At 48.1% G+C, this 27,256-nt stretch overlaps 13 protein-coding genes across 14 annotated transcripts; 7 read left to right on the top strand and 6 right to left on the bottom strand.

Moving 5' to 3' along the window:
- Nucleotides 1–40: 40 nt before the first annotated feature.
- Nucleotides 41–2,111, bottom strand: E1B28_004969 (uncharacterized protein). The gene is made up of 7 exons (XM_043149501.1): nt 1,598–2,111; nt 1,457–1,541; nt 1,242–1,387; nt 970–1,181; nt 732–877; nt 395–673; nt 41–334 (listed from the first exon to the last, which is right to left on the bottom strand). Exons 1-7 carry the CDS (start codon nt 1,846–1,848, stop codon nt 140–142), a joined length of 1,314 nt encoding a protein of 437 aa, XP_043014107.1. The 5' UTR covers nt 1,849–2,111; the 3' UTR covers nt 41–139.
- A 1,229-nt stretch (nt 2,112–3,340) lies between these two features.
- E1B28_004968 (uncharacterized protein) lies at nt 3,341–4,451 on the top strand. The gene is made up of 3 exons (XM_043149500.1): nt 3,341–3,616; nt 3,668–3,915; nt 3,962–4,451. The coding sequence occupies exons 1-3, from the start codon at nt 3,366–3,368 to the stop codon at nt 4,399–4,401; spliced, it is 939 nt and encodes a 312-aa protein (XP_043014106.1). The 5' UTR covers nt 3,341–3,365; the 3' UTR covers nt 4,402–4,451.
- Nucleotides 4,452–7,091, bottom strand: E1B28_004967 (uncharacterized protein). Its single transcript, XM_043149499.1, has 5 exons — nt 6,836–7,091; nt 6,602–6,778; nt 5,201–6,549; nt 4,772–5,133; nt 4,452–4,717 (listed from the first exon to the last, which is right to left on the bottom strand). The coding sequence occupies exons 1-5, from the start codon at nt 6,990–6,992 to the stop codon at nt 4,651–4,653; spliced, it is 2,112 nt and encodes a 703-aa protein (XP_043014105.1). The 5' UTR covers nt 6,993–7,091; the 3' UTR covers nt 4,452–4,650.
- A 1,938-nt stretch (nt 7,092–9,029) lies between these two features.
- Nucleotides 9,030–9,647, top strand: E1B28_004966 (uncharacterized protein; the record flags this gene model as incomplete). The annotated part of the gene is made up of 1 exon (XM_043149498.1): nt 9,030–9,647. One exon carries the CDS (start codon nt 9,030–9,032, stop codon nt 9,645–9,647), a length of 618 nt encoding a protein of 205 aa, XP_043014104.1.
- A 172-nt stretch (nt 9,648–9,819) lies between these two features.
- Nucleotides 9,820–10,143, top strand: E1B28_004965 (uncharacterized protein; the record flags this gene model as incomplete). The annotated part of the gene is made up of 1 exon (XM_043149497.1): nt 9,820–10,143. One exon carries the CDS (start codon nt 9,820–9,822, stop codon nt 10,141–10,143), a length of 324 nt encoding a protein of 107 aa, XP_043014103.1.
- A 1,031-nt stretch (nt 10,144–11,174) lies between these two features.
- E1B28_004964 (uncharacterized protein) lies at nt 11,175–12,097 on the top strand (the record flags this gene model as incomplete). The annotated part of the gene is made up of 5 exons (XM_043149496.1): nt 11,175–11,231; nt 11,292–11,460; nt 11,516–11,760; nt 11,824–11,991; nt 12,056–12,097. The coding sequence occupies 5 exons, from the start codon at nt 11,175–11,177 to the stop codon at nt 12,095–12,097; spliced, it is 681 nt and encodes a 226-aa protein (XP_043014102.1).
- A 233-nt stretch (nt 12,098–12,330) lies between these two features.
- On the bottom strand, nt 12,331–14,367 carry E1B28_004963 (uncharacterized protein). The gene is made up of 9 exons (XM_043149495.1): nt 14,234–14,367; nt 13,991–14,185; nt 13,898–13,935; nt 13,778–13,845; nt 13,652–13,722; nt 13,212–13,594; nt 13,019–13,158; nt 12,560–12,964; nt 12,331–12,505 (listed from the first exon to the last, which is right to left on the bottom strand). The coding sequence occupies exons 1-9, from the start codon at nt 14,363–14,365 to the stop codon at nt 12,477–12,479; spliced, it is 1,461 nt and encodes a 486-aa protein (XP_043014101.1). The 5' UTR covers nt 14,366–14,367; the 3' UTR covers nt 12,331–12,476.
- A 212-nt stretch (nt 14,368–14,579) lies between these two features.
- On the top strand, nt 14,580–16,044 carry E1B28_004962 (uncharacterized protein). The gene is made up of 6 exons (XM_043149494.1): nt 14,580–14,728; nt 14,785–14,906; nt 14,969–15,323; nt 15,379–15,535; nt 15,595–15,706; nt 15,769–16,044. The coding sequence occupies exons 1-6, from the start codon at nt 14,688–14,690 to the stop codon at nt 15,807–15,809; spliced, it is 828 nt and encodes a 275-aa protein (XP_043014100.1). The 5' UTR covers nt 14,580–14,687; the 3' UTR covers nt 15,810–16,044.
- A 1,009-nt stretch (nt 16,045–17,053) lies between these two features.
- E1B28_004961 (uncharacterized protein) lies at nt 17,054–17,368 on the top strand (the record flags this gene model as incomplete). Its single annotated transcript, XM_043149493.1, has 1 exon — nt 17,054–17,368. One exon carries the CDS (start codon nt 17,054–17,056, stop codon nt 17,366–17,368), a length of 315 nt encoding a protein of 104 aa, XP_043014099.1.
- A 2,407-nt stretch (nt 17,369–19,775) lies between these two features.
- On the bottom strand, nt 19,776–20,518 carry E1B28_004960 (uncharacterized protein). Its single transcript, XM_043149492.1, has 3 exons — nt 20,197–20,518; nt 19,974–20,125; nt 19,776–19,904 (listed from the first exon to the last, which is right to left on the bottom strand). Exons 1-2 carry the CDS (start codon nt 20,394–20,396, stop codon nt 19,978–19,980), a joined length of 348 nt encoding a protein of 115 aa, XP_043014098.1. The 5' UTR covers nt 20,397–20,518; the 3' UTR covers nt 19,776–19,904; nt 19,974–19,977.
- Nucleotides 20,519–20,704: 186 nt separating this feature from the next.
- E1B28_004959 (uncharacterized protein) lies at nt 20,705–22,684 on the bottom strand. 2 transcript variants are annotated; one of them, XM_043149491.1, is made up of 9 exons: nt 22,587–22,684; nt 22,298–22,534; nt 22,193–22,245; nt 22,001–22,134; nt 21,895–21,942; nt 21,762–21,836; nt 21,572–21,706; nt 21,181–21,503; nt 20,705–21,115 (listed from the first exon to the last, which is right to left on the bottom strand). In XM_043149491.1, the coding sequence occupies exons 2-9, from the start codon at nt 22,334–22,336 to the stop codon at nt 20,930–20,932; spliced, it is 993 nt and encodes a 330-aa protein (XP_043014097.1). In that variant the 5' UTR covers nt 22,337–22,534; nt 22,587–22,684; the 3' UTR covers nt 20,705–20,929. The 2 variants fall into 2 exon arrangements, with proteins under 2 accessions (XP_043014097.1, XP_043014096.1); XM_043149490.1 differs by having other exon boundaries at nt 22,298–22,684.
- Nucleotides 22,685–23,321: 637 nt separating this feature from the next.
- E1B28_004958 (uncharacterized protein) lies at nt 23,322–25,756 on the top strand (the record flags this gene model as incomplete). Its single annotated transcript, XM_043149489.1, has 11 exons — nt 23,322–23,470; nt 23,523–23,666; nt 23,722–23,812; nt 23,867–24,041; nt 24,092–24,288; nt 24,353–24,367; nt 24,421–24,580; nt 24,632–24,989; nt 25,047–25,237; nt 25,293–25,533; nt 25,594–25,756. The coding sequence occupies 11 exons, from the start codon at nt 23,322–23,324 to the stop codon at nt 25,754–25,756; spliced, it is 1,884 nt and encodes a 627-aa protein (XP_043014095.1).
- On the bottom strand, nt 25,716–27,253 carry E1B28_004957 (uncharacterized protein; the record flags this gene model as incomplete). Its single annotated transcript, XM_043149488.1, has 7 exons — nt 25,716–25,942; nt 26,010–26,391; nt 26,458–26,487; nt 26,550–26,617; nt 26,669–26,748; nt 26,819–26,837; nt 26,902–27,253. The coding sequence occupies 6 exons, from the start codon at nt 27,251–27,253 to the stop codon at nt 26,134–26,136; spliced, it is 807 nt and encodes a 268-aa protein (XP_043014094.1). The 3' UTR covers nt 25,716–25,942; nt 26,010–26,133.
- Nucleotides 27,254–27,256: the final 3 nt, after the last annotated feature.

Genomic DNA, 27,256 nt, shown 5'->3' with positions numbered 1-27,256 from the left:
TTCAAAGATGTAACGATTCATTGACAAAAAGCGTTGTGAATGGCCATGAAGTATATATTGTTTCGCAGCGTCCTGCGCCAGAATACAACAAGATAGGGTATCTAACAGACATAATTAATTCTACGGTATCCCCGACGTCTCACGCGGAGCACTCCTCAACGATATCCAATGCTCCGGTCATAGCATCCACCAAAATATCGTTAGAATCTCCCAAAACGTGCCACATTGCAAACCCTTTCAATCCATTCTGCTTAATGAACTGGCCCTTGGCAGCAAACGACGTAGCGTCATCGTACGAGACCATGACTTGACTCGAAGGGTTGTAGACAAACGGCTAAGTATGTGGTTCATTTATATCAATCCCAAAACTGTCAAGGAAAGGAAAAGAACTCACAGTCTGACTACAATTATCGAAGACATGAGATATCCCGGCTTGCGGCTTCCCTTGTGCGTCCAAGAATCCACCATCTATCAATCCCCATAAGTTGAAGATACCACCAACAGCAACGGGGTTGCCGCATTGATCTGTCCCCGCTGCGCCGTCCTGGCTGTCTCCACGTGGTTGCTGACTCTTGTCAAAGGTGGGGGAGAGCTTGAGGGAGTTGTCAGGCCCCAAGGCATCGCTGTTGGAGACGTGGAAACTGTGACCGTATGCTGCTACTCCTAGAGTAACCTAAGAGAGTGATTTAGTTTGGGTGCATGGATTTCTCGAGCGGAAAGAGGGTGTCAACCTGATCGGTAGGGAACCCAGCATCGGACCATGCTTTCACGGCTGAAACCGCAGATCCGGCTTTCACAGTGGCACACGAATCGTCAAGAGGCGCGTTTGGTCCAACCGTCGGAGACCATGATCCCCATACGTCGTAATTCATTATCGCTGCATGAGCGGACAGACGAAATAAGAGTAATGGGATACAAGGTTTGATTAGAGTGGAGACAGAAGCATATATAACTGGACCCAGTGCTTACCGATGTAGTCAAGAACCTTCGCAAAGCCTGAAACATCTTGCATTGTTTGGCCATCTGATCCAACGAACGGCGTGATGCCCACTGCAGCCGAAAGTGTGATCTTGGAACCGACAGGGTCCTTTCTTAGCTCCTGAAGGAAAGAAAGGAAGTTGGGGGAGTCTTGTGGTGATATGAGGTTGCATCCAATTGCTTGTTTATTTGGATATTCCCAACTAGAGGTATCATTGGTATTGATCGACAGAAAGGAAATGACATCCAAACAGAGGACATACTCGAAATCGATGCCATCTAGCTGATATTGATTCACCAGATCAACGATCGTCTTGACGAATGCAGTACGGTTCTCAGCTGTGGCAACGGCAGAAGAGAAATACTGCGATCCTGTCCATCCGCCGATGGATAGTAACGCGTGGACATTCTGGAAACACGTACCGAGATAAGGAATTAGCGTAAACGCCAACTTCGCGGGTCCAAGAAAGGAACTCACGTTGGCTTTTGCACTGCTAACAAACTTAGGCAAGACCTGTTTGCTAACATCATCCAAGGACACGCCGCCTTCAGGAGTAGTAACACTAAACGGGGATGTGAAACTCAGTTGAAGAACGCGTTGAATGGGGAAAATACATACCCAAACGCGAACGTCAAGGCTGTATACTTTGACCAGGAGAGTGACTCCGGAGGGCTCCGATTACCTAGCCAACCGGGGTACCAGCCTGTCGCCACGACGTCTATGAGGCTTGTGTTTCCCACCGCCTGAATACAAGCGGTCCCAGTGGTATTGGAGGAGCTCGTCGACTGGGGAGGTCTAAGGTTACACGAAGGAGCGGCGTAGACCAGGCATGGTAGGAGAAGAGATAAAAGGACGTGGTTGAAACCCATCGCTTGAGGTTTCTGTGGTCAGGATAGAAAGGATCAAACGCGCGTTGGGGATTGAGCAGATGTGCAGCAGGTCTTTTTATACGCAGGATCAAGGGCGTGAGTGATTCCGGGGGGCTGTAACAGAAACGATCGCGAGGTACACACGAGGTGATGTGAGATCTCTATTTGCTCCGCCAGGAACAGACTTCTGGCGGGCATTTCCAGGCGAGCCGCACAAAAAATGGGCGTATTACATGCCGCCAAAAGATCATCGCAAATGTTGCTGTCATGTCTCAATATTTTCTGTTCTGGATAGCCTATTGGTTATACGACTTCTGCATACGACTTGACTGGCAAATGCCCATCATGACATGAGGTATGCATCGTCTAGAATGGTGCGATAGATGAAGCCAATGCATAGGTGTTGGCCGAATTATGCACACTGCAAAACCATCGACGGCGTCATCATTCGAATAATCGACTCGGGTAGAGCACTTGATTTTCTTCGCGATCTACAATTGGCACGACTGATTGTGGTTCAAACGTTGTGGTTTGATCTCAACAAGCGTACACGCAGGGAAAAGAAGAGACTGCGCCTGGGTATCAGCGCAGATAATATGAAAGGGAAACACATGAAATTGTGTTTGTTTCTTCCGTTACCTATCAATTTGAGAGTGCATTCATTTCGAAAACATGTAGGAGTAATGTTGATGTAGAGCTATAAAACAATGGTTAATGGTGAAACAGAGAGACAAGATACGACTCACTAGCTATAGATACAGGGAATAGTAAGAGTTCGATTGATTACCCTCTTATACGCCGAATCCTAGCAGCCAGTTGCCTTGTCTGCTGTATATGCATCCGTTTTGATCTCCACAGAACTATCAGCATCGCGACAATAGCGAGTACCACGTTGCATCCGACAAACTCGAAAAAGTCTGCTCGTTCCTGACGGACAATCCTTCCGCACGACTGCCATGCTACTTCTGGGTGGGGTTGTGGGTAGTCGTGAGCTGTTTTCGAGATTGGTGCAAGGCCGCCTGATGGGCTCAAAGAAGGCCAGAGGAGAGTTTCATTAATACAATGCATGAGACGACGGTTCCCGAATGGCTGGCAGAAGGGTTCTTGGAGCTGCGACTCGGTTAAATTCACCTTCAATCTAGAAGCGGGGAGATGAGCGTACCACATCTCGAGGACAAGGCTCGCAGTCCCCAACAGGCCGGCATAGTAGGTAGTCTTCGGAAGGATTATGGTTCTCTAGTTGATAGAGTCCCTCGTCCTGAGCTGTTGTAAACCCACACCAACAAAGCCATAGGAGACTACATAAACTTTATTAGTATTGATCACCCGGGGCAAAAAAGGCCACGTACATGCAGAAAGACAGGTTCATCGATGCTCATGTAAACCCCTGGAACGCGAGGACCGACCAGTGCGGGAAGAAGCCAGCGTGGGAATCCTTCGGGGACAAGGTAGAGTTGAGCTCATCGTTACTCACGGTCTCAACGCGGCCAAACATTGTTTGATTGTGAACCACCATCATGTCTCGCAGGGCAGCAATAGTTGAGGAATTCGACGACGACACCGATCTTCCTTTACCTCATAAATCTCTCGCAAATACTGGTTTTGCTGGTCCATTGATCAAGGAAATCGTGTCAGACGACGACGATGACAACGACGAGTTTCAAGCAGGCCCTGCTTCTCCTCCCCCGGCACGCGCTCAGTTCAGGCCAACCGATAGTGATCATATGAATATGAAGAACTCGGTAACAGATACCACGCCGTACAAGACGTAGGTCGCAATAGTCTTTTCGCATATTTATTGATAGATCATCGCTAACAGGTGGACGTGTATATATCCTATATACATTGACGCAAAGCGTCCGTATGGAACTGGGCAACGCAGGGTTGAAAGAGCAAAAAGTGTGTGGTGGCCTCTGAGCAAGGATATCGCTGAGGCGGCAAACCGACTTGGCCTCGGAACCCTTCACGAAGTCCACAAAACGCACCCGAGGGATTGGGAAAACCCAGGCCGCGTAAGGGTTCAATGGAAGAAAGATGGTAAGGTTGTCAATCCAGTTATCAAAACAAGTGAGCTTCAAACAACCCCCCTCTACCACTACTCAATATGTTTTAGAAAAACAATTACTAGAGACGATATGCATGATGATACAGCATTTCAAACCCGAGGACGTTCCTAAAGCTCCATATAGTCTCTCATCATCCGGTATCACGACGACTGGCAGCCTTTCGAATGACTTGCCCACTCCTACGCCATCAGCTCACAAGGGTAAGGCTCCCGCTACCCACAAATCCAAGACACCTCTTGGTTCTGCACCAGCGCCATCTCCTCAGCGCAAACATTCTGGAAGGCGTTTACCAGTACCCCCAGAACCACACCCGCCTTTGGCTAGTCGCGTGTCACCGTATTCCCCCGCTCTCTCCTCGGGGATGTTGGTGGAGGCCGTCAAGGCAGGCATGAGTGCTACAGAAGGTGGTGCTGGCACGCCTGGAGCAGGAGCAGGTACTGCAGGTGGGCAGAAAGGTAAACGGAAAGTGGTCCGGGTGAGAGGGTAAGGTATTCCAGCTGGGTATGGTTTTCTGGTGTACTTTTCGACGGGGACGCGTGGGCAGGGTAATACTATTGTAAAGCAAAGATATGATGTACATTTGCAGATCATATTGCAAGATCAGAACCTTTTCTCTTCATTATACCAACGGTCACCACTTTAACCAAGGAGAACAGCAACAGCAATATCGCATAGTCGTGAGCGCCGGTGACCACGGGGTACAACAATACACTGCAAAATATCGATCCGATAACTTTCAAGTTTGTTTACAAGTCTTCTTATGCTCAGTCCAATGTGACTTCTGACAGCCAGAATCGCAATATCTTCAGGTTCTCGTATTTAGCGAGGATATCCGACGAGGGGAAGGTGCGCCGTACCTGGTCAATCCACATCCAGAACACTTTCTCAACACTGCACTTGGATTTCCGCACCACGAGCAATGGTAGAGCAGGACATGGTTTGCGTTGATTTTAGGATGTGCCCTGCGAGGCTCTTGTTCGCCATTATCGAGCCTCAAATCATCTAGCCAAGCTGATAAATCGTCTTCGACTTTATCAGAATCCACCATTCGCGGTTCTCCTGAGCCAGCCATGTTGTCAACAACATCCCCCCACTCCTCAAGAGCGGCTTGAAAGTTGTTAACAACGGTCGCTTGAGCAAGGTGGAGGTTGGTCCTTGGAAGTGGGAGCCCTGTAAATCTGGCAAAGTCGTGTGTGAATTTGACCTTTTTAAGAACGGCCTAGGGTTTTGTTTTTTGTTTCAAGCTCAGAGCTCTATACGAGGACGGATAACGGAAAGGAATTCACCTCAAACTCGCCCAGGTCGCGCTTCAAATCCGGTCCACGTACGACAATTCCCAAGAGGACGTTCCAATATAGTACGTTCCTCATATGTCGATTATCCGGTGGCGCCTGACTCGCATACTGTTTCGAGTCTTCCATCGAGCTCATCAAAAGAGCAATACCCTCCTCCCACTTCTTCTCATCATGCCCCGCATCGTTCAACATCGCGATCCCCAAATCTCCAGCATGCTCAACGGCCCTCTGTAGAAGTTGATGTTTGACAAAAGGCGAAGTCTGCTTGCATTTGATTCCTTTCTTCGCCGCTTTCAGACCCTCCGTACGATCTGCGACGAGCGAGATCGCATAATAGTAATACGCAAAATCAGGATTGCGTTCCAGTGATTTCCGAGCCATATCCGCGGCTTGTCGAATCTTCTGTTTCATTATCATATGCTTGATGTCCAAAACATCAGCCTTATCTGCCTCCTGTGGTATTCCTTTTGCACGAATAGCTTTCGCACAGTGAGGTAAAGAATCAGACCACCGAGCAAACGGGAGACCTATGTCCATAGGTTTCCTCTGGCCTGTCACAGGATCTTCAACCTCAAAATACCCATCCCCAATCGCAAACTCCGTACGCATAATAAGCTCGTACAAGCGAAGTCCAAGCGGGTAAAGCCTATCTCCATCCCGCGATTGAGCCACGTTCAACATCGCCTTTTGGAAATCTGCAGCTGTCTTGATGGTGAGGAACAGATCCGTTCTTGGTTGACCGTAGTCCATGAGGACGTCGACGATATCGTCTGGGAAACGTTTCGTTGCGAGGGAGAGAAGGATTCTCGGGTCGAATTGGCGCACGTCTTCTTCTGATTCGTAGAGATGCATACGAATGAGTCCGCTGAGGGACATACAGCGGTATTCCCAGCTTTTGTGGCGTAGGCCGGCGATCATAAAGTTTACAACAGAACGGTTGGCTTTGATGTTTTTGCCGTCGTGGTAAGAGAGTGTTGCGAGAAGAGAGAGGGCATGGTCTATGAGGTAACGGGACGAGGAAGGTTTCTTCAGTTGGATGACGATCGATTGAAGGATGGGCGGGATTTTCAGGTAAGATGGGACATGAGGAGTGTGCTCGTATACGGATTGATGTTGACGCATCACTTCGGTGACGGTATGGGAGATGATGGTGATGGAAAGCTCTGCTATAATGGGGTCATTGGGATGATCATCGAGTAATTTCAAGAGTTTTGGGATATAGTTCGCAATTCCGGTATGGACAGTTTCTGAACCATGGTGCGCGACACTACTGAGGGAACGAAGGGCCATATGTCGCGAAATCGGCTTATCGAGTAAGGGCATTAGTTTAGGAAGAAACCCTGGAAGAAGGTCAATGAAAGGTAACGCCATACAAGAGAATGCGTTGGTTGCCTTTGTTGAACAGTTTATTCCTCAGAATGGAATCTGCACACATTTTGGCGTATATCCCAATGATACCACCCACGATCTTCTCGTTCTCACTGTTCTCTTTGCATGCCTGATCCAAACGAAGGAAAATTGCGTCGAAGTTGTCGTGCACTTTCTTCAGTCCACTACGCGTCGTCAGCTCTGAAAAGGGGAACAGTCAGCTTTTTTGAGCCAAAAACAAATAATCTAAATCGATACCAGGCAGTTGGAAGAAGTCACAGAGAATTAGAACAATGTCGTTCCAATGGTCAGCATTCTCAATTTCTCCTACATATGATGGTGGTGTTGCCTTTGCAATCGATATGTGACCTTTTCGCTTTGATTTGCTCGATTTATGACGACCTGGGCCGGGCATATCTGAGCCAGACGGTCGATGGAGGAACAAAGAAAAAGTGTGGGAAGACTGAGAATATTTCGATATGGAAACGCGCTTCAGGTGGCGCGTCGGCTAGGTAGCTTCCGACGTGACCATTGACGCGAGTCCCGCGCACAGGCGCACCTACTGTAACGCCACAGAGATCGAGTACACAGCTAACCCCCAAATTTGCACCTGACACGGAAAGCCGGTTGATATCAGACAGTGATGGGGAATCCGTGTCCAATATTGGTTTTTTTGGTGTCAGATATCAAACTGGCCAGATACGAACCTGACACCACTTGCGAACAGATCAGGTATTTAAAATTTTGTTACGAATCATAGTTTGTCATACGAAACTATGTCATACTTCCTAATATATCTATTCACCCGAGCCCTCCGCCCATTTGCGTGTGGCCAGCCCGAGTCCTGCAGGCGAATGCTGACATAATCATGTTGAACTTTTCCCTCGCCCACCATGCCGCTGTGAACGACAGCTGGCACTGACTGTTTTAACGCCTTTCCACACCCCACGGCGAATGGTTCTTGGCTTTTTCTCACTGGGATTCACCTACAACCAACCTCTCTGAGACCTCAAGCTCAAGGATGCTCGCAATATGGCTATTGGGCTTGTCTTGGTCCCCTCCCCTCGTCGATTGTCAAGCAAAAGTACTCCTTCATACCATGCTCACTCAGACACAAGCAATGCAAATCTTTCAAGCTGCTCAAGCCCCTCAAGGACATGAATTGCAAATTAGACCCGCAAGACACTCAAGTTTCAATTCCTTGATATACAAGGTCTCCAAGTGTCAACGTCCTCAAGGTGACATGCAAGTTATTTGATTCGGCAAGCTCTTCAAAAGCCCTTCAAGTTGCTGTACCTGGTGTTACTCGCATGAAGCCGTCAAGCGCGACTCCTCAAGCCTCAAGGCTCAAGCTATAAAAACACGGCAACTGCATATCGTGCAAAATTTCCATGACTGAGGCTTCAAACCATGAATGAGGGAGGTGAAGTCGGCTCGTAAGTTTAGTCTTCATCAAACATCCGGTTCTGGAACTGACTTTCCTGTGCTAGGTTCCCACTTGGTTCACGCTCACAAGAAGTCGGGAAGGTGCGTATTAACAAACGTGGGCTTTGGTTGTTTCTGACGTGGGCGCATCTCTCACCAGATGGGTTAGGATCTAAGCCTGGGTATACGTATATTGTGTATTGTACAGCCTGTATAGTACATACAATGTTTTAAATACAGTATACTTTGTTTTCAGCCATCTAACGAGCAGAACGAGCAGAGGGGAGGGCAGGAGGAACCCGGAAACCCGTCACGGATGGCCGGGATGGCCGGGATGGTCCTGCCGCAAGCCACATGCTGTTGGTGTCTGACACTGAATGGTCGGTGTCTGGTTGGTGTCAACGCGAGAATTTGAATTTCTCACTTTGCTCCCTGACACCGTCCCACTGGTGTTCTGACACCGAGTGGCCACGTCGGTGTCTGACCCTATCCAGAGGGTCAGCTGTGTAGTTCAGTGGGAGAGTGCACCCATTGTTCAAGCTGATCGGCGCGATTGGCGTACTTGAGGGAGGATAGAGCTAGGCATTACATTCAACATTTTCATTTTTTCGACACAATTTCATCGTCCATCGTTCAGCACTATCCGGAGGGCTGCGACGGTCCGCTTTGACTCATGCCAATTGTTCCCACCCCTAAATCCCCAAGTACTTGTAGACCAGACTCCGTTTTGTGCCCCTCTCATGCAACTTCCACTTTCAAAGCTCAGAGCGGCGTCTCCCAGAAGGGGCCAGAACCCCTCACAGGACCACAATCGAAGACTTTGAACAAACGAACAGGTTGTTGGCATACCGGCGCGCCCCGCACAACGTCGCGAACGGTACGTCGGACTGGTCCAAGTTCAAATCCCGTTATCCAAGGCCAGCTCTAACTCTTTACACCTATTTTAGCCGCCGATGATGAAGTCTATGTAAAATATCACGGCGACGATCGGTCATTGTTTTATTCTGCTCGCAATACTATCAAGCCCATGTCCTTTTTCCAATTTCCCCCAGACTCAGTCAGACTCTCCGACCTCGTCATCCACGCCTTCAGTCTTTGCCTCTCCGAGTCCAAAGACACCCTTATAAGTCTCAAGCTTCCCTCTGTGACGTCCCTGACCACCATCCTTCCGGCTTATTCGACTCTCCAGACCTACAAAGCCCCTATTCTTCAGCTCTACTCCCCTCATTTAGAGGATTGGCGGTATCTGAGGGAGAAGAACAGCCCAGGAGTTACCTCTCTCTTCATCCTCCCTTTTCTCAAAATGGTTAAGGAGCGAAAGGAAGATCCCCTGGTCGTTCTGGCGGTACACATGCGGGTGCTCTCATATGCTCGATTTCAACCGAGTGCTTACCATGGACTTTATTGGTTTTCGGTCTGGTATGGGCTGGTATGTCAAGAGGAGATGGATGAGTTTCTAGGGAGCCAGGAGATGACGGAGTGGTTTGATGGGCAGCCTGAGAGGGTTAGGGAAGCAAACAAGAGGGTTGTCGGGAGGATTAAACTCGTTACGCGGAAGGAGAGGTTGAGAAAGGCGTTGGTAGAACGAGAGCGAATTAATGCGCGGTGTAGATCACGGAATATAAATCCGTGCCCCTCATATTAACCCTGTATTGTCGTTTCCCCTGTGACTAGTAATATCGTACATTCCATAACCAAGTCTAGAATTTTACTGGCGGAAAAGTCATCAAAGTTCAGAACACTGCCAGACTCGCCAGGCCTAATTCGTTCCTTATCGTGCAAAATCCCTTAATCGTTTCTCCTCGACTTCAGGGTGCATGATGGTTGAGGATCGACAAACACGTGTAGAAGATGTTCCGTCTGAGTTTTCGCGGTGTTCCTGCTCGTGCACCGCTGTCTTTTTTACACATTCCTTGGGCATCTCGAGAAAGGGGAATGACGAAGAGGGAAGTGATTCCGGGATCAATACTATATTTGAGTATTTGTACTGCGATTATTTGGATGATAATGAGCCCTCGTTGAGCCTTGAGATGCTTGAGGAAGATGACCTGTATTTGGCAGTGATTTATCCCAAGAGTCACTGTTCTCATTCAGTACTAGGGGCCGATTCCACCAGGATCGGGTGCCTAAAGTCTGTATAGTCCGCCCATCAGCGAAAAAATCCATGATTCAAATTGTGAAAGGTACTACTATTCTGGAATGTAACCGAACATACCAAGTAACTTGATAAGCGTTGTGTTCGGTTAGTTGAGCAAACCGAGCCAGAAGTGTCCCATGCGAGAAGTAGAAATATCAGACCAGATTGATCATCCATGAGTTGAGTTTTAGCAGCTGTGATAGAGACTAGAGTAGAGTGCACACATCGTCCAAGGCGATCGGATCGGTGCTATTGGCGTATAGCAGAGATGTTGAGGCTCCTTTCTTTGTTAGGATAGAGCTGGGCATTGACATTCAACACTGCTCGACACAGTTTGATCTTCCATATGCGGTCAGCACTCGAACTCCGTCCGGAGGGAGGCCGCCTTGTAAGTTCCTCGAAGAAGAGACAGTACGAGACGATGGGTATATCAACATGAAGGTGGCAAAAGTGAATAACAAGTTTTGCGTGGGAGATCGTGTACGTGCGCTGGCAGTCGATATTACAGCGAGACTCGACGTGAATGTGAAACTTGGTTCGTAAATCCATAGTATGACGAGATATAGGATACGCACCGATCCGATAATCCCCCACCACAGTATATTAAACCCGTGCCTCATACCAGAGGTCGAATCGTTGTCGAATGGTCGCATTGAGCTAGGAAGGTCCTTGGAGGTCTTTGTCAGCACCCACCGCTCTGACTCCCACCAAGCCACGCCCACAAACACCCACGAGGATTGTAAATCTTGACGGTTTTCTTTCTCCATGACATTCTATGGTCATCTACTTGTGAACACAGATATACGGCTTTCACGATTACCGGTTGTTGCATTCTTGGGCCTACCTCCCACGGTGGTCATTCTTTGGAGGATTTCGCTCAAAAGGAGAATTGATAATCATATGCAGGTTTGGTCGATACGACTCGCACGGACAAGATAACGATAGTTACATGACCGGATTCTCCGATTTGGGGACCTAGCAGGTCCGGCCTGCTCGGGCCCTCGACTCCCACAAGTCTCTTGTCTCTTTGAACCTATGATCATTATTCACCATCTCAATAACTCTCGTTCGCAAAGGATTCTCTGGCTGTTGGTCAGTTTTCGTCCTAGCAATCCGTATTCTATAACGCACTGACTGTTTTTTTTTTCGAAGGAGGAACTCGGAGTACCCTACGAAATCAAGAAATATCAGAGAACTTCTGAGCAGCTCGCTCCTCCTGAATTGCTCAAAGTGTTTCCACTCGGGAAGTCTCCCATCCTTACTGACACTGGAGTCGATGGAAAGGAGAATATTACACTGGCAGAAAGTGGGGCTATCGTCGGTACGTCCTTGTCCATGTACATTACTAATGGTTGCACTGATTCATGTATACTTAGAATACCTCTTGAAGTTCTATTCTACCGGAAAATTCAACTCTGCACAATCCGGCCAAGAATATATCGACAATCTCTATTTCACCCATTACGCCGAGGGGTCTATCATGCCTGTCCTTATTCAAAAGTTAATATTCACACTAATTCCACAACGCTCACCGTGGTTGGTACGCTGGCTGTTGAATGGTGTATTTGGTAAGGTCTCGAGCCTTCTGGTCGAGCCTGAGCTCAAGAAGCATAGCGATCTGGTGAGCAGCTTTGGCTTTGAATTACTTGCCCTCCCGAGCCAAGAATTCACATGCGTACCACAGGTTGAGTCGCACTTGTCCAGGAAGACGTTCATTGCCGGGGGTAGCGAACCTACTTCTGCAGATTTCTTGATGATCATGCCGGCTGAAATGTTGGAGGCTATTAATATCGCTGGGCCGAGTACAAAGGAATATGTGAAGAGAATTCACGATCGGCCGGCATTTAAAGTTGTAAGTTTGAAAATAACCATCGAACGCTCAGCGGGTCATGCTGATATCTGTCGTTCTTCTACAGGCCTTGCAGAAAGGAGGAGAGTACGCTTTTTCTGGCTTCTGACGAAGTCGTCCAGCGGCCTGCTTCAAGTTTACCAGAGTACCAAGCCCTTACAATAAGATTCCTTATCTGTTGTATTCTGTAAACTCCCTTCTTTTCTCGGAGCGTTTGAAGCACAAGAAAGATTTAATGCCACCGCATTCCCTGATTTGCCATTACTCAATCTGTCTAATGCGAGAGTATATCGTAGGACACTCGACTTCGTCTTATGCAAACGAGTATCCACACAAGCGGATTGGTCTGGGTCGTTGTATTGTAATGCCCGTCTGTCGGGAACCCAGATGTAAAGATAAGTAAATCTCTTTGAGATCCCTGAACTCTGAGATTTGTTTGGGCTAATGAACTCGTCGATGATTTGCCGCATCAAGTTTTACTTCCCGCTTCAGATCCTTAAGGATTCTCCACCAGTGGCTGGACACAGAAAGTCAATCAGATCCAGATTTCTGACAAAAGGACAACCCTCACTTAGTTCTTCGAACCTGACCGGCTCTGGTGGCACAACTTTGTAGATGGGATATCCCATGTAGCGCGTGAAATCGGTCGTGCTTGGGTTGAAGCCTCTTGCGACCTGCCATTCCCTGATGTATTTGTACGTCTCGGTGGAGTAGGAGTGTTCATAACATGTTATTCTTTCCACTCGGAGCTTGGTGGGTAGACCGAGGTAATGGCAGTATGCGTGTGGGATGGATGTTCGACCGTTCTCGTCGAAAGACCAGGTGTGTATACACACGGCTGAACCAGGTTCGAGTGGAGTAAAGAGACGGAATGGGTGAAGGAAGAAGTAAATTGGTGGACCCTCCAATCGTCGTTGCCGTTTGACTGCGGATTCCTCGATTAGTCCATTCAGCCAGATTGCTGGTTGGATAAGCTCTGAAGAAATTGGCTCGTTAGACGGGAATTTTTTATGGAGTATTGATAGCCCACTAAATTGGGATAGGTCTTGGTTCGATGACACTCCAAGTTCGTGGTAGACACTCCAAGCTTGCGAGAGCCAGGCACAGTTGTCGTCACATGGATCGGGCCGTAAAGAAAATGATCCTTCACGACCTGTGAGGTTGAATCTACTTATGCATAGATCGGTCACTGACATTCAACTTGAACATTCCACCGAACGCACCTTGTTCTTCCATCTGGCATCACTACGCCAGAATCAAAGTAGCAGTCGTCATCTGTCCAGACCCCACTTCCGATCGCGATTGGGGAGCTGGTCAGACTTGAAACAACATACGGTCGATTAGTAGCGGGAGGTATCTCTCTTTTCACCACGGACGCCAGGTGGAGCACAGCGATGACGTCCAAGTCGAAACCCTTGATCAATGGCCGACGAGAGAGGTGGCGCAAGCAAACATCATCCTCGAGGAATTCGACGGTCGACTGCAACGGCCTGAAACTTAACCACCCATAATGGCGTGGCTTGTGACCGGGCCCCTCCAGTCCACGTATCAAAGTCCCCTGCTGTGGATCCATCCACATCTGAGATCGTTCACAGCCCATCCTCCACTATGTGACTTGTTGATTCAAACGGAGTATATGGACACTATTCAAGTGGTTGCTTACCCCCAATGTGGTGACATAACTTCGTCCGAAGAATCCCAATCTCTCCCAAAAATGGGAGAGAGGCACGAGCTCTGAACAATCTGTTAGCCATAAAGGCAGGGACACGAAACACGACAGCATTCCCACCTCCGTGGAATAGCAACAGAGGAACACTTGACCGGTTGATACCGAACAGCTGCATGTTAGTCGAATCCCTGGTATGATTTCAGTCACTTGTCTGCAAGACCCCGACAAGGAACGACCTACGTAACTTCAGAAAACCGTTGAAAATCTTTTTTCCACGCCTGGAAGTACTGTTAGTGACAATGTTTTTCCAGTCGAAAGGTAGTTACGACCCACCTTTTCCGCATCTTGTCCTTTATATGCCACCACTGTAAACCTCGAGCTATCGCCATAAATTTCTGCAGTGCTGATCGTTTTCTCGACCCTAAATTCTACATCAGATCGTTCCAACTTGTAATTCCAACGCATTGAGAGATCTTCGCGATGAAAGTCTCGGAGCCTGCGGATAAGTCCCCGTCGGATCTCAGGGAACTACAAAGTTTATCAACACTCTGTTCTCACATAGACACGCGTACAGACCTCATCATATACCGTACGTTTCTCCTCCTCTTGTTGTATCACTTGCGTCGTATAATTGATGGTTTGGCTCCCTTGGACATAGTTGTGCGCACCACCTTCAATCGAAACCCCATAAGTTCCGACAAAAGCCATCGATATTAATGGTGGTGGTGATAGAGAGACTCTGAACAACGGCGTCTATGTACATCTTCAACCGCCCATTGCACTGCCATGAAACCCCGAGTTCTACGTTAATGAGGATGGTAGACCTAGACTCTGTGAAATCCAGTGAGAAACAGGAAGGACGCACAGTCCATGGCTGGCATGACTCCCCGCCCGCTTTTTGGGACAGAGTGGGGAACTTGGAAGGTCCGAATTGGAATCTCACGCTTGTGCTTGCTATAAGTAACCACGACTCGGCGCGCGGACGCGATAACCCCCACCGGATTGTGTAGGAGGTTCCACTAATCATGCTATGGCAACTCAGCATATTCCAATTCATGGTAATTACCACGGGTGAGCCGTCTTGAAATCTGAATTCTATAGCAATTCGCTTGATGTCCTTTCCATAGCTACTACACACGGCGACCATTCATAAACGACCCACGACTTGCTTTACTACCTGAAGACTTATTCTTTGGAAAACGCGTGCTAGATGTCGGTTGTAACGAAGGCTGGGTTACAGTGGAAATAGGTGAGTCGCCCTCCCATCCTGAAATCTATCTTTCAATCCAATGACGCGAAATTTCTTCTCAGCACAGAAATGGCATGCAAAGAAAGTCGTTGGTGTAGATATTGACGATACACTCATACGGGCAGCGTGGAGAAGAAGATTAGCGGTCTGGTCTCAACAAGGCCCGAACGAGAGTACGGGAGAGCTCAGCGAGAAAAAACGCAAACGCTCGTCACCTTCAGGAGTCCCCAGAAATGTACACAAACCAGACTATTTCCCTTCCTCTCTTGAACATATGTTTGGTCCTTTACCCGTACCGCCTTCAGAGAACCGCGGAAAGAACGTCTTCCCGCACAACGTATCGTTCCGTGTTGGGGACTGGGTCAACAAGTCTGATGCTGTACCGGAGGATCAAGAGGGATACGACGTCGTAGTCGCGTGCGCCTTTTCCTTTCTTTCTTTCTAAAATCCGCGACGAAATAACGCGTTTTAGCTTCTCGATATCCAAATGGATTCATCTACATGGAGGGGACGAGGGTCTGGAGATATTTTTTCGACGCGTCTACGACGTCCTTACACCGGGTGGGGTCTTCATATTGGAACCCCAGGCCTGGGATTCATACAAGAAGGCTAGACGAATAGTTCACAGTGTTCGTTTCCTCTGACCTTGTGTGTTCTTCTCGTTGATTTTGGGTCTCTACTCGATTAGGCCGATGCTCACTCACAGTCGGAGCTAAAAACTCGTCCTGAGGACTTCCCTGGAATTCTTCGGGAACTTGGGTTTGGCCCCGTGAAACGCGTTGGAACTGTTGGGGAGGAAGGTGGGTGACATGGATGACTTTTCTCGATGTTTTCTTTCCATTTTCCTTAATAAACTTCATAGGATTCTGTCGTCCAATCGATATGTATACTCGGATAGCGTGAATGAAGACACCATTGGACAGGCGTTGACAACATTCAGCTACAAAAGATCCCTGGGTTCAAAGTCACCCTACGAATCGGTTTGGCTTGGGATTTTGGGCAAACGATGAAGGCAAACATGATGTCCCTCGCGCTTTTTATAGCTCTATAGCCAGTCGCGGAACTTGGCGTTCACTCGAACAAGTACCGTGTAACTTAGAACCCTTACAACACCCACAACATTTGAGCGATCGACACATAAAATAACGGTTCTGTAGCTTGAGATCTCTGGAGGATTGTGTCAATATCGGTTTCCAGTGCCGCCACCATAGGACTAGGACGATACTTCGCTAACATTGAAATTGATTCATTGATTCATGCATGCAATCTCTGATTTCTGTTTCCACGAGGAAACGCCGCATCGCATGTGTAAAGGACCATTGAGTTCTGGACCTCGAACGCAATCCCTGGTCGAGAATGGGCCCTTTCTACGATTGTCTTGGTCGGCTGGGTCATATTATTCCCTATAACGTAGAATCCCCAATGCGTTTTCACTTGGGACGGTGATAGAATCATGCCCACTGTGGACGGTAAATACGAACACATGGCGATCGGGCTGGTTTGCTCGGAATCTTGTTGCTCAGAATCCTCGATCTTGCATAGAATCCTTCCTATACTGCCTCAACGAACTGTGCACCTGGGTCATCGAATTCTTCCTCCTTGAATGATCGATCTCATTCAATCAGTAGATCCAGAAGTTTTGACGTTGAACCAGAGCTCTCCAACTGATAGTACCTGTTGTCTGAGTCGCCATAATGAACGCTTCCCAAAGGCATAGGTCTCATAACCCCACTCTGATAGTATCCCAGGTTACTACCGTGTTCACCTTCAGCCATGGACAGTCCGTATTCCGCAGCTCCCACTCCCAAACCCAAGGATGGTCACTTGTATTGATGGTCTGCTCATTTCTGATGGGTACACCTCGAGCCACCGCTGGGCTGGTATAATAGCTCGTTCAAGGTTGTCGATGATGGACACCAGCTGTGGGTTCAGCCAGTGGTAATCGGTTCCGAGTGTACATTGTGCTTGCAGCTCGAGTCAACTTGAGATTTCTGAAAAGGTGAATCGGTTGCCATCGTGGAGTTCCCAAACCACGCTGCCGGTTCATCTGTGTTAACATTAAGTTACCGGGATTTTATCGCAACCAAAATCGCTGAGATGGGTGTAAGAGAACAAAGATGCAGAAAGGCAAACCGGCAATTCTCTAAATGCCGGTGCCGCCGGTCGGTGTATTACTATACATCCGGTTTCCCATCTACCTTCCTAACTCGGCTTCCGACTTCATTCTCCTCAACAACTTACCGTTACACGATCGAGAGTTGACGAAGTTCAAAGCTCTTCCTGAAATTGATAGTGTTCGCTGGGGTGTATGGGGTCTCTATGCAAGCTCTGCCACACTCAACACTGTAACAGTCACGATGCTCCCGCGACAATGCAAGGCTCCACCACAAGTGGGGTTCAAGGGTGGTGTCGTACAGCGGGCCTGCATCAAAGGAGGGGCGGAGGAGCTTCTTGTCACTTAGCATGCAACCAACAACGCCTTTCAGGCACGGAAAAAGGACTTTTACGATACTTTGAATCGCGGTGGTTCGGTTTGGTCTCTTTTCGGGATAGTTCGTTGGCACGATAGCACTACTGAGCAGTGACTCCACTTGCGAATGTTCAAAATATCACCTTCGTGTTATTTCTCGGCAGTAGTACGTGTTTTTCTCGTGCTCCGTGCTCCGTTCTTTCGGGCTGAGATAAGCCATCGTTCTAGAGCTCATATACATACCTGACACCTACTAATCGCTCAAGTTTTGGCTCTTAGCGTTAGGAAGTTTGGGCAACTTCAACGTTACCTCGGAACTTGCAAGTACCGGAACACACGCTGGAAGCTTATTCGGATTACTTTAGATGACATCTCTCAGGAGTCTGGAAAGTAACTGAGAAAATAGTCCGTGGTGTTAGGGGACCATATTCAAGCGATCTTCGTCACCTTGGCTTTAGTGCCATCAAGGGCCGGATTCCTTCGTGACGATGCTTACCTGCGGTACCGCTCTCGTTTCTCAATTACCCTGCGATAGAGCTGTCGTTGTTGTGCACCACTCTGGATAGTACCAACCTTACGTCTTTTCGACCCCGTGATTAGCAGTCTGGCAGTCAATTGGGACACTCCAATACAGATGCCAGACGGGATAACGAGGTTCCTCGAGTAGAAATCGTTAACGATCAAGGTGTTCACTCTCAAGGATCACAAATATTCGATGTGCTGACTGCTTAGTCCGACAGCGAATGTGCATGGGTATCACAAGCTTCAAGTATGTTTACAGACTCGGGCTTTCATCAGGTGAGGATCTTAAGTATCAAACACAGCAAGTTCTTCTGAATATTTCTATCCGAAGCTGGCTTCTTTCGAGAACTCGTAGCGCCAGTATCTGGTTACAAGGATGAATCAAAGCTCTAGATCTATATTTCGACGACGCCTGGAATGTCCGCCCATCTACTTGTTCATTCCTCTGATCCCCCATATCGAAGATGGCTCCACCTTGTTCTTGTATTTCTGGTCTTTCGATGTCACCGGCACCGGACAAGTGCAAGCACCCATTCCAAGACGAGACATGCGAATGCCTCGGTTTCCCCAACCGGCTGTGGACTCGAGTGTTCCAGTCAAGCTATCAGCCTTTGTAGCCAAATTGAGGTATCACAACATCCACAAATGACAGTTTCCTGAGAATTCGACGATTTACTCGTTACGTTGGATATCTCGTCTACCGGTGGGAGTATGCCGTTTCTTACAGCCAGTGGCAGTTTCTTAGGATCCGTCTCTCACTAGTTCTTTGGCACCGGTAGGATGGGTAATGCTCTAAACTCTTGCTACGCGCATATTCTTCTCATTTCGATGTATCATTCTCGCCATCTTCTTCACTAGTCTAAATCGTGGTTCTACTTGTTGTACTTGCTTGGAAGACATCCAATGATACACGATCGGGACGGGGAATGAAGACACTCGCCACCAGCAACGGAATAACCTGCTTCTTCTGATATGGAGAAACCCTCCAAGGAAGATCCTGACACGAAATCGAATGCAAAATGAGGTCTTGTGCACGACACTATTGAACACACAAATGTTGTCGTTCTCTTTCGATTGTCATCGGGGAGACTAGACCTAGGTCCACTGATTCCACTGCTCCACACTCCTGGCGCGTCAGACGTTCTTGGAGGAACATCGTTACTAGATGCAATTGAGAGGAAAGCGCTTTATCAGCTGGTTCAGTTCAGGAAAAGGCGGACATCCGGTACATGGCTCGCACGAGATAGAAACCCTCCACGGCTCGGTTCCTTCCAACAGAAACGCTCGTGTTTGAAACGCCGGGGAATTTTAGCCGTGCATCGTACGATTGGCTCGCCGGTGATCTAAATGGTGATGGCGACTCTGACATATCTTACGAGCTTTTTTGAACGACGGGAATGGCTGGAGGGATTTACGCTAGCGGTTCTACCAAGTTCCTCGGACGCAATCTCTCGATGAGTTTGAAGGGGAGAAGGCTAGGAAGTGAGCGCTACGCCAACATGCTGCACACAGTCGTCCAATTTTATTTTCGCATCTAGCGTTCCGCTATTAAGAGATTCAGAAGTGAGATCAACAACGCTGAACGCCCGTGCCTGTGTAGATCCCAATGTTTTAGGAACCGAGTACTAGCGGCAACGTTGGGAGCGCTGTTGTACTAGTCCCATCAGTGGCTGTCACTGACGAACTGGCATATACCGTTGTACAGTTTCAATACAAAGTTTAATTTCGTGTGATGCCAAGCGCTTCACAAAGGTACCCTTGAACTCGTAGAGGCGCGCGAGGACGGGAAGTTCAAAATTTGACCCTTGACCCTTGCTGGTGAATCTGTACTCTTCACGATCATTCCTAAGAGATGTGCGTCACTGGATAATGGATATGGTAGGTTGAATTGATGTTGATTGATGAGCAATAGATTAGAATACATATTGTGACTGGTCGAGGTTGTGTTGATACAGAGGACCATATGAAAATTTACGCGGATCAAGTGTTGATGGCGACACGTCTAGCTGGTGTACAGTGAGGGAGTTTGAATCAGCTATAACGTAAAGAGACACAGAGATCGCAAAAGAACATACCATTTTAGATTCCTGCAATTTTCATGACCAATCTTCTCTGCTCATCCACACCTATTATTTTCGGAGTGCGCAAGCTATATTCAGGAGGTGGTAGACCTGGAACTGAGATATAGATTGATCCTTCGAGGTCACGTTCTAAAAAGATATCTTTTCTGTGAAGGAGATGGAGTTATAGCCAGGTCAGTGTTCGGCATTTTCGAGCAACCATGGTGCTAAAACTCACCCGTCGTCAACGGGAGGTTTTATATAGATGAGATCCACTACGCCTTGTAGAAAATTAGTCCATCTCTCCTTCCATCCACTTGGTTTTCGTTCTATAAAATGCGTTATTCGTCCAGATGACGTGGAGTCTTGAGGGATCGGTGACGCCAGTATTTGCAGGAAAAGAGACAGGAAGGTTAATGTGAATAGATGAAGTTGCATCGTCGTCGAAGAATTAAGTATTGCTGATGCCCACAGAGCACGAAGACGGAAAAAAATTAAGGATGAAAAGAAGATTGAAATCGGCTTTCAGCCAAAGTGGCAATGTGAACGATTGATGTGACGGAAACAAAGCGGTCACGGTCATGCCACTTTCACTTTTCGCCGTCAAACTCATGGAACGAGGGACTGAAACGGAATCTTATGGAGCGGCCCCAGCAAGAGTTTGAACCAGTTTCTCTCTCTCTTGTTCCGAATCTTCTGGAGTCGAATCCCGGCAGGAACCATTTGAAAAAGAACAATATTCCAACCCCCGGGCTAGTCACTTCCTAAACTACGGTGCTATCCATTCAAAACGCAAACTTTGGTGTGACCGCTCTAAGTACTACTTTTCGTCTTGTACAGAAAAAAAAATTTAACATGAGCAAAAAATGAATCTATGTCGTCAAGTCTTCTTTATGAATGCTGGGACCATAAAGAAACTTGCATCAGCGCAGAAGAGTCTTAGAAGAGTCCAGCATCGATCTCGGGCAGCGTTAAGCAAGCCTGGCGGTACCACCTTTTCTTATGGAGGAAGATTCCTTCGATGCTTCCAGAGCCCCCTCAAAACTACCCTCCTTGTCGTCGTGTTCTACAGTTGCGACCGCAGCAGCCTTCTCTTGGCGTCTCATTTTGCGACGATACCCGGTAGCTGACTCGTGTCCGAATAACTTGGTGCGACCCTAGCACAAAGTTGTCAATGGCTAACCAGACGACAGTACCACTTTCATGCCAGAGGACAGCTCACCTCTGTGTACTTCATGAGAATGAGGGCGATAACTACGCACAGCCAATAGATGGGATAGGCCAAGGTTCTCCCGATGGTAGCGTTACTGGTCCATCCAAAGATGGCGCTGAACACCGACCAACCTTGGTCATCGCAACATCGAATGTGCCAGACGTTACCCTGTACCTGGAACGTCCCAGGACCATCTCCTGTAAGGTCGCTGATGTGAGGACCAAGCAAGTTGTTGAAGGCGTTCTTCTCGAAGGAAGCAATGGACCGTGCGAACAACCCAGCACCGATCAACAAGAGGAAGTTGGTCATGACGATCAAGAAGATGGTGAGAGCTAAAGTAGGAACAGGCAGCAAGTTAAGTCATGAGCCATGGAGCATCAGCAAGGAAGGAAAGGCTTACTGGTTCGACTGGCGAACTGGTAGATAAGGAAACCACAGACGCACCCGCAAATGAGTCCAACGATGGTAGCAATGGGGATGGCAGTCGCAGGCTCTCCGAGAGAGACGCCTCCGACGAAGATGATGGCCTCAATACCTATCCTCTTGAGTCAGATATCTTCGTGAGGTCCAAAACGGAAAGGCTGATCTACCTTCTCGGAGTACAGTGATCAAAGGGAGGATGAACAACACCCAACGGCCGGTTTTTCCTTCTCTGTCAGCGTTGACTAGAGGATAAAAAGACCATTAGCCCCATACAGATAGGTTCAGCGAAGCTTTGAATACCTCGATTATTGAAAGCCTTATGAAGTTTGATGCGCCACTTCGCCTTTGCTGAAATTCAGGGTTCAATATCTGAGGTGCTGATCACTATTCGGTCGATGAGACGAACCTCGATCCATTTTCAACATCGTAAGGCCCATTCCAAAGATCATGATAGAGGCAATGAGCTCAAAGATACCTTCCCAGAGTTCCTCAGACTTCGCCCACAGATTTGATGCTTGGGTGAACCATACGGCAATGAAACTGCGGAAGTACGAAAAATAAGCGTTCTTAGAGGTGGTCACTGAAGCCGACGACTTACGCTGCGCCAATCGCGAGTGCGACGAAAAATCCAATCAGGGCACCACCAAAGATCTAAAGAACATGTTTGATTGAGAAAGATCCGACGAGGATAGACTCCTCTTACATTCCACCGTAATTTCCGGATAAGGCGACGACGTTGCATTTGGCCATCCTCCACTGTCGCTGGGTCATCCTCGGTCTGCGATGACTGTGATCGGGACACAGTAGGTGTTCCTCCAGAGATACGGCCTGGATCGTCATGGACAAGCTGCTCTGCAAGGCCGAGGAGAACAGACACAATAATTGCAGCCTCGAGGGTTTCACGAAAGACGATGAAAAATATGGGTACCGAGAAGAGGGCCTTCGCCATAACGATAAGTAGCCTCTGAAGGTCAGAAAAAGAAAATTCAGACCGCTGAATATTATAACATTTTTGAGAAATGAAGGGACGGTGGAAATTAGATACAAAAACGGCTGCAATGCGGTCCCAGGGAATCGGGTTGGATGATGGTGCGAAGATATCTGATAATACTATCTGATAAGATGAGAAAATTATCGTTATTTCTCACGATCGTACTCGTTTACCGTCGCATGCGCCTCTGCTCCTACGTCGGTCCTTCATTTCCGCATGGATTCCTCATCTTTAAGGGAATCATACCAACACGATTTCGGTTTTTTTTATATCCAGAAAATGGTCAGCACATAAGCAGGTGCATCAGCAAACCGCTTGTGTGGCCCTTCGGCCTTTTTCGGCTTTTTGGTGGGTGCACAAGACACAACTTCAAACAAGTGAGTTTCTGTGAGTTTTTGTCGTCAGTTTAGGAGATGGCCCTAAATTAAACTTAGAAATCAATGAACCGTTCCAGACTCTTACCCTCTACGACTCACTTTCCAATGTATGGCCTGAATTCAGACCTCATACAGGCAAAATCGGACCCCTGGACCGACGGCTTCTCGATGGGAAAAATTAACTGATTATGGTCCCTGCAGCCCTGAGTATATCGGCATCTGGTTTTTATCAGATAGACTTGTTTTGGTAACCGTATATGGCGTTCAAATTCCCATCGCAAGACACGAGGATAGGAGGATGAAGTAAAGGAGATTCCACTTATTAACGTGAGGTGAAATTCTCACTTTTTTGTTCAAGCATGGGGTCCTCAGCTATCTTCTTAGCGTTCCTGGTATCCCCCGTATTTGCGGCTGTTCATGAAGTATGGTGGAATCTCACCTACGTCCATGGCGTCAATCCCGACGGCCTTGCGGAACGTCGAGTAATTGGAGTGAACAATACATGGCCGTAAGATTCAACGCGATCGTCCTTCTTGAATGTTGTCTGACATTGATTCTAGGCCACCACCGATTGACATTCAGACATCCGATTCCCTAGTGATTCACGCGCTCAATTCTCTAGACCAACCTACGTCTCTCCACCATCATGGTATTGTATCCAACTCTATGCCTTGGATGGACGGTACACTTGGTGTATCAGAATGGTTTGTGCCATTAACCACCCTTTCCCTCTCATCTGATTCACATCATTTCGTTCAGCGGCATACCTCCCGGAGGAACTTTTGACTACGTCTTACCGATAAATGCCTCCAATCAAACGGGTACCTATTGGATATCCGCCTTCGCCAGTGTGAGTGCTACGATCGCTTTCGATTCTGTTCGTCCGCTGACGGCGGCTACTCAGGGCCAGAGTGCTGATGGTCTTCGAGCACCGGTGGTCCTTCACGCCTTCAAGGAAACCTATTCCTATGACGCAGAATTCACTGTCGTTCTTGGCGATTGGTATCACACCGAGTACAGTACTCTTCGCGATGAATTTCTCAGTGTTGGAAACCCTGCAGGTGTTGAACCCGTACCTGGTTGGTCCAAACTTTACCACAAGATTTCCAACGTCTAATATAGAATCTAGACTCGGCCATCATGTATTTCGCCCAAAACGCTTCGTACCTGCCACCTATATCGGGGGGCTCATCGTCCTCCTCGGTAGGCTTCAACCGGGACGCTACGTTACCGTTCGAGACCGGGAGGACCTATCGTCTGCGGGTCATAAACACATCCGCCTTCGCGACGTTTTTCGTTTGGATTGATGGACATGATATGAGGATCGTAAGTGCTTCTTTGACCATTGATGGTTGCGATAATACATACATACTCAATACACTGTGCACAGATTGAAGCAGATGGGGTAAGTTTCAAAGACATTGATGTCCGAATTTAGGCTAACGGAGGTCTGAGCAGACCGAAGTTAACGAAACACCAGTCGATGACCTAAGTCTCGCTGTCGGGCAGCGGTACTCAGTGTTGGTCACTTCGAGGGCAGATCGCTCCTCCAACTGGGAAATTCATGCCAACATGGATGCCCGTATGTTCAGGGACGTCCAAAATAACGTTCAACCCAGTAAGCCGATAATAATGATGTGGACTCGAAACCTCACCTATCATTCTACAGACATCACTTCCTCAATTACGTATTCCACCTCCGCCCCGATCACGAACAACCGTACCACCTCGCAGTATACATTGGTCAATGATATGGCACTAGTCCCGGTTCAGCCGCAACCAGTTTCTGCCTCTACCAAAACCATAGATCTGGAGGTCAATTTCGAAACCCTGGACGACGGGAAGAATTATGGGATGTTCAATCGCACCACATATAATCTTCCGAATGTTCCAGCTTTGTTGAGCGAACTCAGCCTTGGAAACGATGCTTCCGTTGAACAAGCGTACGGCCCGCTTAGTTTCGTTGTGAACCGAAGCGATGTTGTGGATTTGGTTGTGAAAAATGGCGACACTCGATCACATCCTTTGTAAGTCGCCTGTACCATGGACTTGGTGGGCTTAGAAATAACGCCCCTCATGCATAGCTACTTCCATGGACACCAGCCTATGCTCGTCAATCGCGCAACAGACTATAAATCATCCGATACCTCGCTGAACCCTCCCGTATCGAACAACTTGTCAAACCCCATGCGGAGGGATACAGTGTACATCCCTGCTGGAGAGTCAGTGACTCTCAGGTTCGTTGCCGATAATCCTGGTGTCTGGCTTTTCCAATGTCAGTCTTTTTGTCTAGCGCGATTTACCTTCATACTGATTTTAGCCGTGATAAGCCTCGAATACCTGGAGTTTAGACGCTGGTCTGGCGTTACAGATTATTGAAGCACCTTCGGACGCTCAGAATTTCAAGAGCGATGTTCCTCAGAAGTTGTTTAACAACTGCGCAGCATTAGGAAAACCGTCGTCCGGAAATGCAGCTGGGCATTCGTCGGCTGATGATTTGAGCGGTTTGACGACGGGACCGTTCCCGCAACGATTTGGGTGGACGCCCAAGGCAATTGGGGTTATGTTCTCGTAAGTTCATTGACGTACTCTCGACTCTGCAGATATTAACCAGGTATGGAACTCCAATAGATGCGTACTTGCAGCGGTACTTGGGATGACTTGCGTTGTGTGGTATTCCTTTGGTGGGGATATCACGGACGAGGAATATGAACACGAGGCGAAGATGAAGTACGAAGCAAAAGAGAAGAGAAGCAGGCTATTCGGGCTTCTTCGTCTTAAGGGTTCGAGTTGAGCTCGTTGAATATCATAATCCTACTCAGCCACAATGGCGTGGTCCGTATTATAGACAAGAGAGAAACAAATGCTACTCATGCAAGGGTAGTCGGATAGTGGGTATATCGTCAGTTCTCAAATTACCTTGCTTTAGTTCATCCCGCAACTGCTTGACCTGAGTAAAGAAAGAAACCAGTTCGGACAGCTAAGACCACGGTAAGCACAATGTTAGCTTTTTCTCACGAGCAGAGATTGCACGAGTATGCCAGTACCTGATATGTGGTTGAAAGGCCGGAAGTACTGGGTAAAGCGAAAAACAAGGTTTCCTTTACACCGTGAGGCGCAGGGTCTGGAACTTCTGCCAAGGAGCTCCCCACTGAAGTGCATGGATCATCGTCAGAATGAACCAGTTTGAATATTAACCCCGTCTGGTGGCAGGGGTTTCATCCTGTTGACCTGAGCCTTCAAGCTACCCGACCGTTTCGTCGGGCTGCTAGGTCTGCTTGGACAAGTATAGCCCGGAATGGCACGTTTTCGCACTATCCTAGCAATCTCCAACCCGATGAAACAGACTATCCGTGGTCGGAATAGAGCGATCTTGTTTAGGAAAGAAGGGACGGCTGCTATCTTCTCGTCTCGGGACAGTTCATCCTCCTATGCAATAAAAAATAGAAGTTAAAGACCGACGGGTTTTTCTCCTCGGAATCAATACCAACACACCTTGGATGTCGGCCTCTCAACCAGATCTGTCTATTCGAACTTGCTCAGAACGCAAACGTCGGATTTCCGAAGGGCTATTCTCTATCACTCACTAAACCAATGTTGGATTGCTCGGGGAGAGAAGGCCCCGCAGAGGGAGGCAAAGTGGTCGGGGTGAAGCCTGTCAAGAATGTAATCAGATCGTTCCATGCAGTTCGTTCGCACCACCCACCTGACTGGTGTAAACAACGCCAGAACCGATTGTTACGATGGCCGAAATGAAGCCCGATTTCTGCCGACTTGACTCCGGGACTGCGAATGAAAGGGCGCGAGGGGGAAACCTGTTCATGGCTTGGAAGATCGGAGGGGGTGGTGAACTCACTTGATCCCACAGAACAACACTAGAATCAACTGAGTTCGAACGGTGACAGGTGGTATGAAAGGAGAAAGGAAAGATTCACATACCATCTAGCCCGCCTTGTAGTCTATCCGTCAACTTATCTAGATGAGCATATTTCTCCGGAGGTGCATAGCCTTGTCTCTGCTTCTTAGATGGTGACCCTTTGGGCTTTGACGACGGCAAGCTTTCATCGTCTTCAGGCTCCAATATTCGGGGACGTCGTCGAGTAGGGGTCGGAGTAGTAGTAGGTTCTAACTTGAGATTCAACAGCGTTTTGGACGGTGTTACTGATTCACGCTTTCGGGGGATCGCCTTGTAGCGGGAGGAATAACATCTTGTGGGACACCGTGTTCCGAGCCTTGTTGTGTCATTGTGGTAGAAGACAAACAAACGCCCAAGCGCGGCTACAATAACCATCAC

This window comes from Marasmius oreades, chromosome 2, assembly GCF_018924745.1.
Source record: "Marasmius oreades isolate 03SP1 chromosome 2, whole genome shotgun sequence".
NCBI classification, from domain to species: domain Eukaryota; kingdom Fungi; phylum Basidiomycota; class Agaricomycetes; order Agaricales; family Marasmiaceae; genus Marasmius; species Marasmius oreades.
The sequence above is the reverse complement of the archived record's forward strand: the minus strand, read 5'-3'. Positions and strand labels throughout refer to the sequence as shown.

What these genes read in the sequence shown, in the direction of transcription:
- E1B28_004959 (XM_043149490.1), bottom strand. Translation starts at nt 22,543, where the DNA reads ATGGCGAAGGCCCTCTTCTCGGTACCCATATTTTTCATCGTCTTTCGT. An exon ending in TCCGGAAATTACGGTGGAAT is followed by an intron (nt 22,246 to 22,297) that starts GTAAGAGGAGTC and finishes CATGTTCTTTAG; the next exon opens with ATCTTTGGTGGTGCCCTGAT. An exon ending in GATCACTGTACTCCGAGAAG is followed by an intron (nt 21,707 to 21,761) that starts GTAGATCAGCCT and finishes TCAAGAGGATAG; the next exon opens with GTATTGAGGCCATCATCTTC.
- E1B28_004963 (XM_043149495.1), bottom strand. Translation starts at nt 14,365, where the DNA reads ATGGCTTTTGTCGGAACTTATGGGGTTTCGATTGAAGGTGGTGCGCAC. An exon ending in GTTATGTCACCACATTGGGG is followed by an intron (nt 13,595 to 13,651) that starts GTAAGCAACCAC and finishes CAAGTCACATAG; the next exon opens with TGGAGGATGGGCTGTGAACG. An exon ending in GGTCAGGTTCGAAGAACTAA is followed by an intron (nt 12,506 to 12,559) that starts GTGAGGGTTGTC and finishes TTCTGTGTCCAG; the next exon opens with CCACTGGTGGAGAATCCTTA.
- E1B28_004969 (XM_043149501.1), bottom strand. Translation starts at nt 1,848, where the DNA reads ATGGGTTTCAACCACGTCCTTTTATCTCTTCTCCTACCATGCCTGGTC. An exon ending in GAAGGTTCTTGACTACATCG is followed by an intron (nt 878 to 969) that starts GTAAGCACTGGG and finishes CCGCTCATGCAG; the next exon opens with CGATAATGAATTACGACGTA. An exon ending in TCGATAATTGTAGTCAGACT is followed by an intron (nt 335 to 394) that starts GTGAGTTCTTTT and finishes CCACATACTTAG; the next exon opens with CCGTTTGTCTACAACCCTTC.
- E1B28_004962 (XM_043149494.1), top strand. Translation starts at nt 14,688, where the DNA reads ATGGCAACTCAGCATATTCCAATTCATGGTAATTACCACGG. An exon ending in ATTCATGGTAATTACCACGG is followed by an intron (nt 14,729 to 14,784) that starts GTGAGCCGTCTT and finishes TCCTTTCCATAG; the next exon opens with CTACTACACACGGCGACCAT. An exon ending in CTGGGTTACAGTGGAAATAG is followed by an intron (nt 14,907 to 14,968) that starts GTGAGTCGCCCT and finishes ATTTCTTCTCAG; the next exon opens with CACAGAAATGGCATGCAAAG.
- E1B28_004968 (XM_043149500.1), top strand. Translation starts at nt 3,366, where the DNA reads ATGTCTCGCAGGGCAGCAATAGTTGAGGAATTCGACGACGACACCGAT. An exon ending in GATACCACGCCGTACAAGAC is followed by an intron (nt 3,617 to 3,667) that starts GTAGGTCGCAAT and finishes CATCGCTAACAG; the next exon opens with GTGGACGTGTATATATCCTA. An exon ending in CAATCCAGTTATCAAAACAA is followed by an intron (nt 3,916 to 3,961) that starts GTGAGCTTCAAA and finishes AATATGTTTTAG; the next exon opens with AAAAACAATTACTAGAGACG.
- E1B28_004967 (XM_043149499.1), bottom strand. Translation starts at nt 6,992, where the DNA reads ATGCCCGGCCCAGGTCGTCATAAATCGAGCAAATCAAAGCGAAAAGGT. An exon ending in GAATAAACTGTTCAACAAAG is followed by an intron (nt 6,550 to 6,601) that starts GCAACCAACGCA and finishes ACCTTCTTCCAG; the next exon opens with GGTTTCTTCCTAAACTAATG. An exon ending in TCTGGATGTGGATTGACCAG is followed by an intron (nt 4,718 to 4,771) that starts GTACGGCGCACC and finishes GAGAACCTGAAG; the next exon opens with ATATTGCGATTCTGGCTGTC.
- E1B28_004960 (XM_043149492.1), bottom strand. Translation starts at nt 20,396, where the DNA reads ATGCAACTTCATCTATTCACATTAACCTTCCTGTCTCTTTTCCTGCAA. An exon ending in AAACCTCCCGTTGACGACGG is followed by an intron (nt 20,126 to 20,196) that starts GTGAGTTTTAGC and finishes TCTCCTTCACAG; the next exon opens with AAAAGATATCTTTTTAGAAC.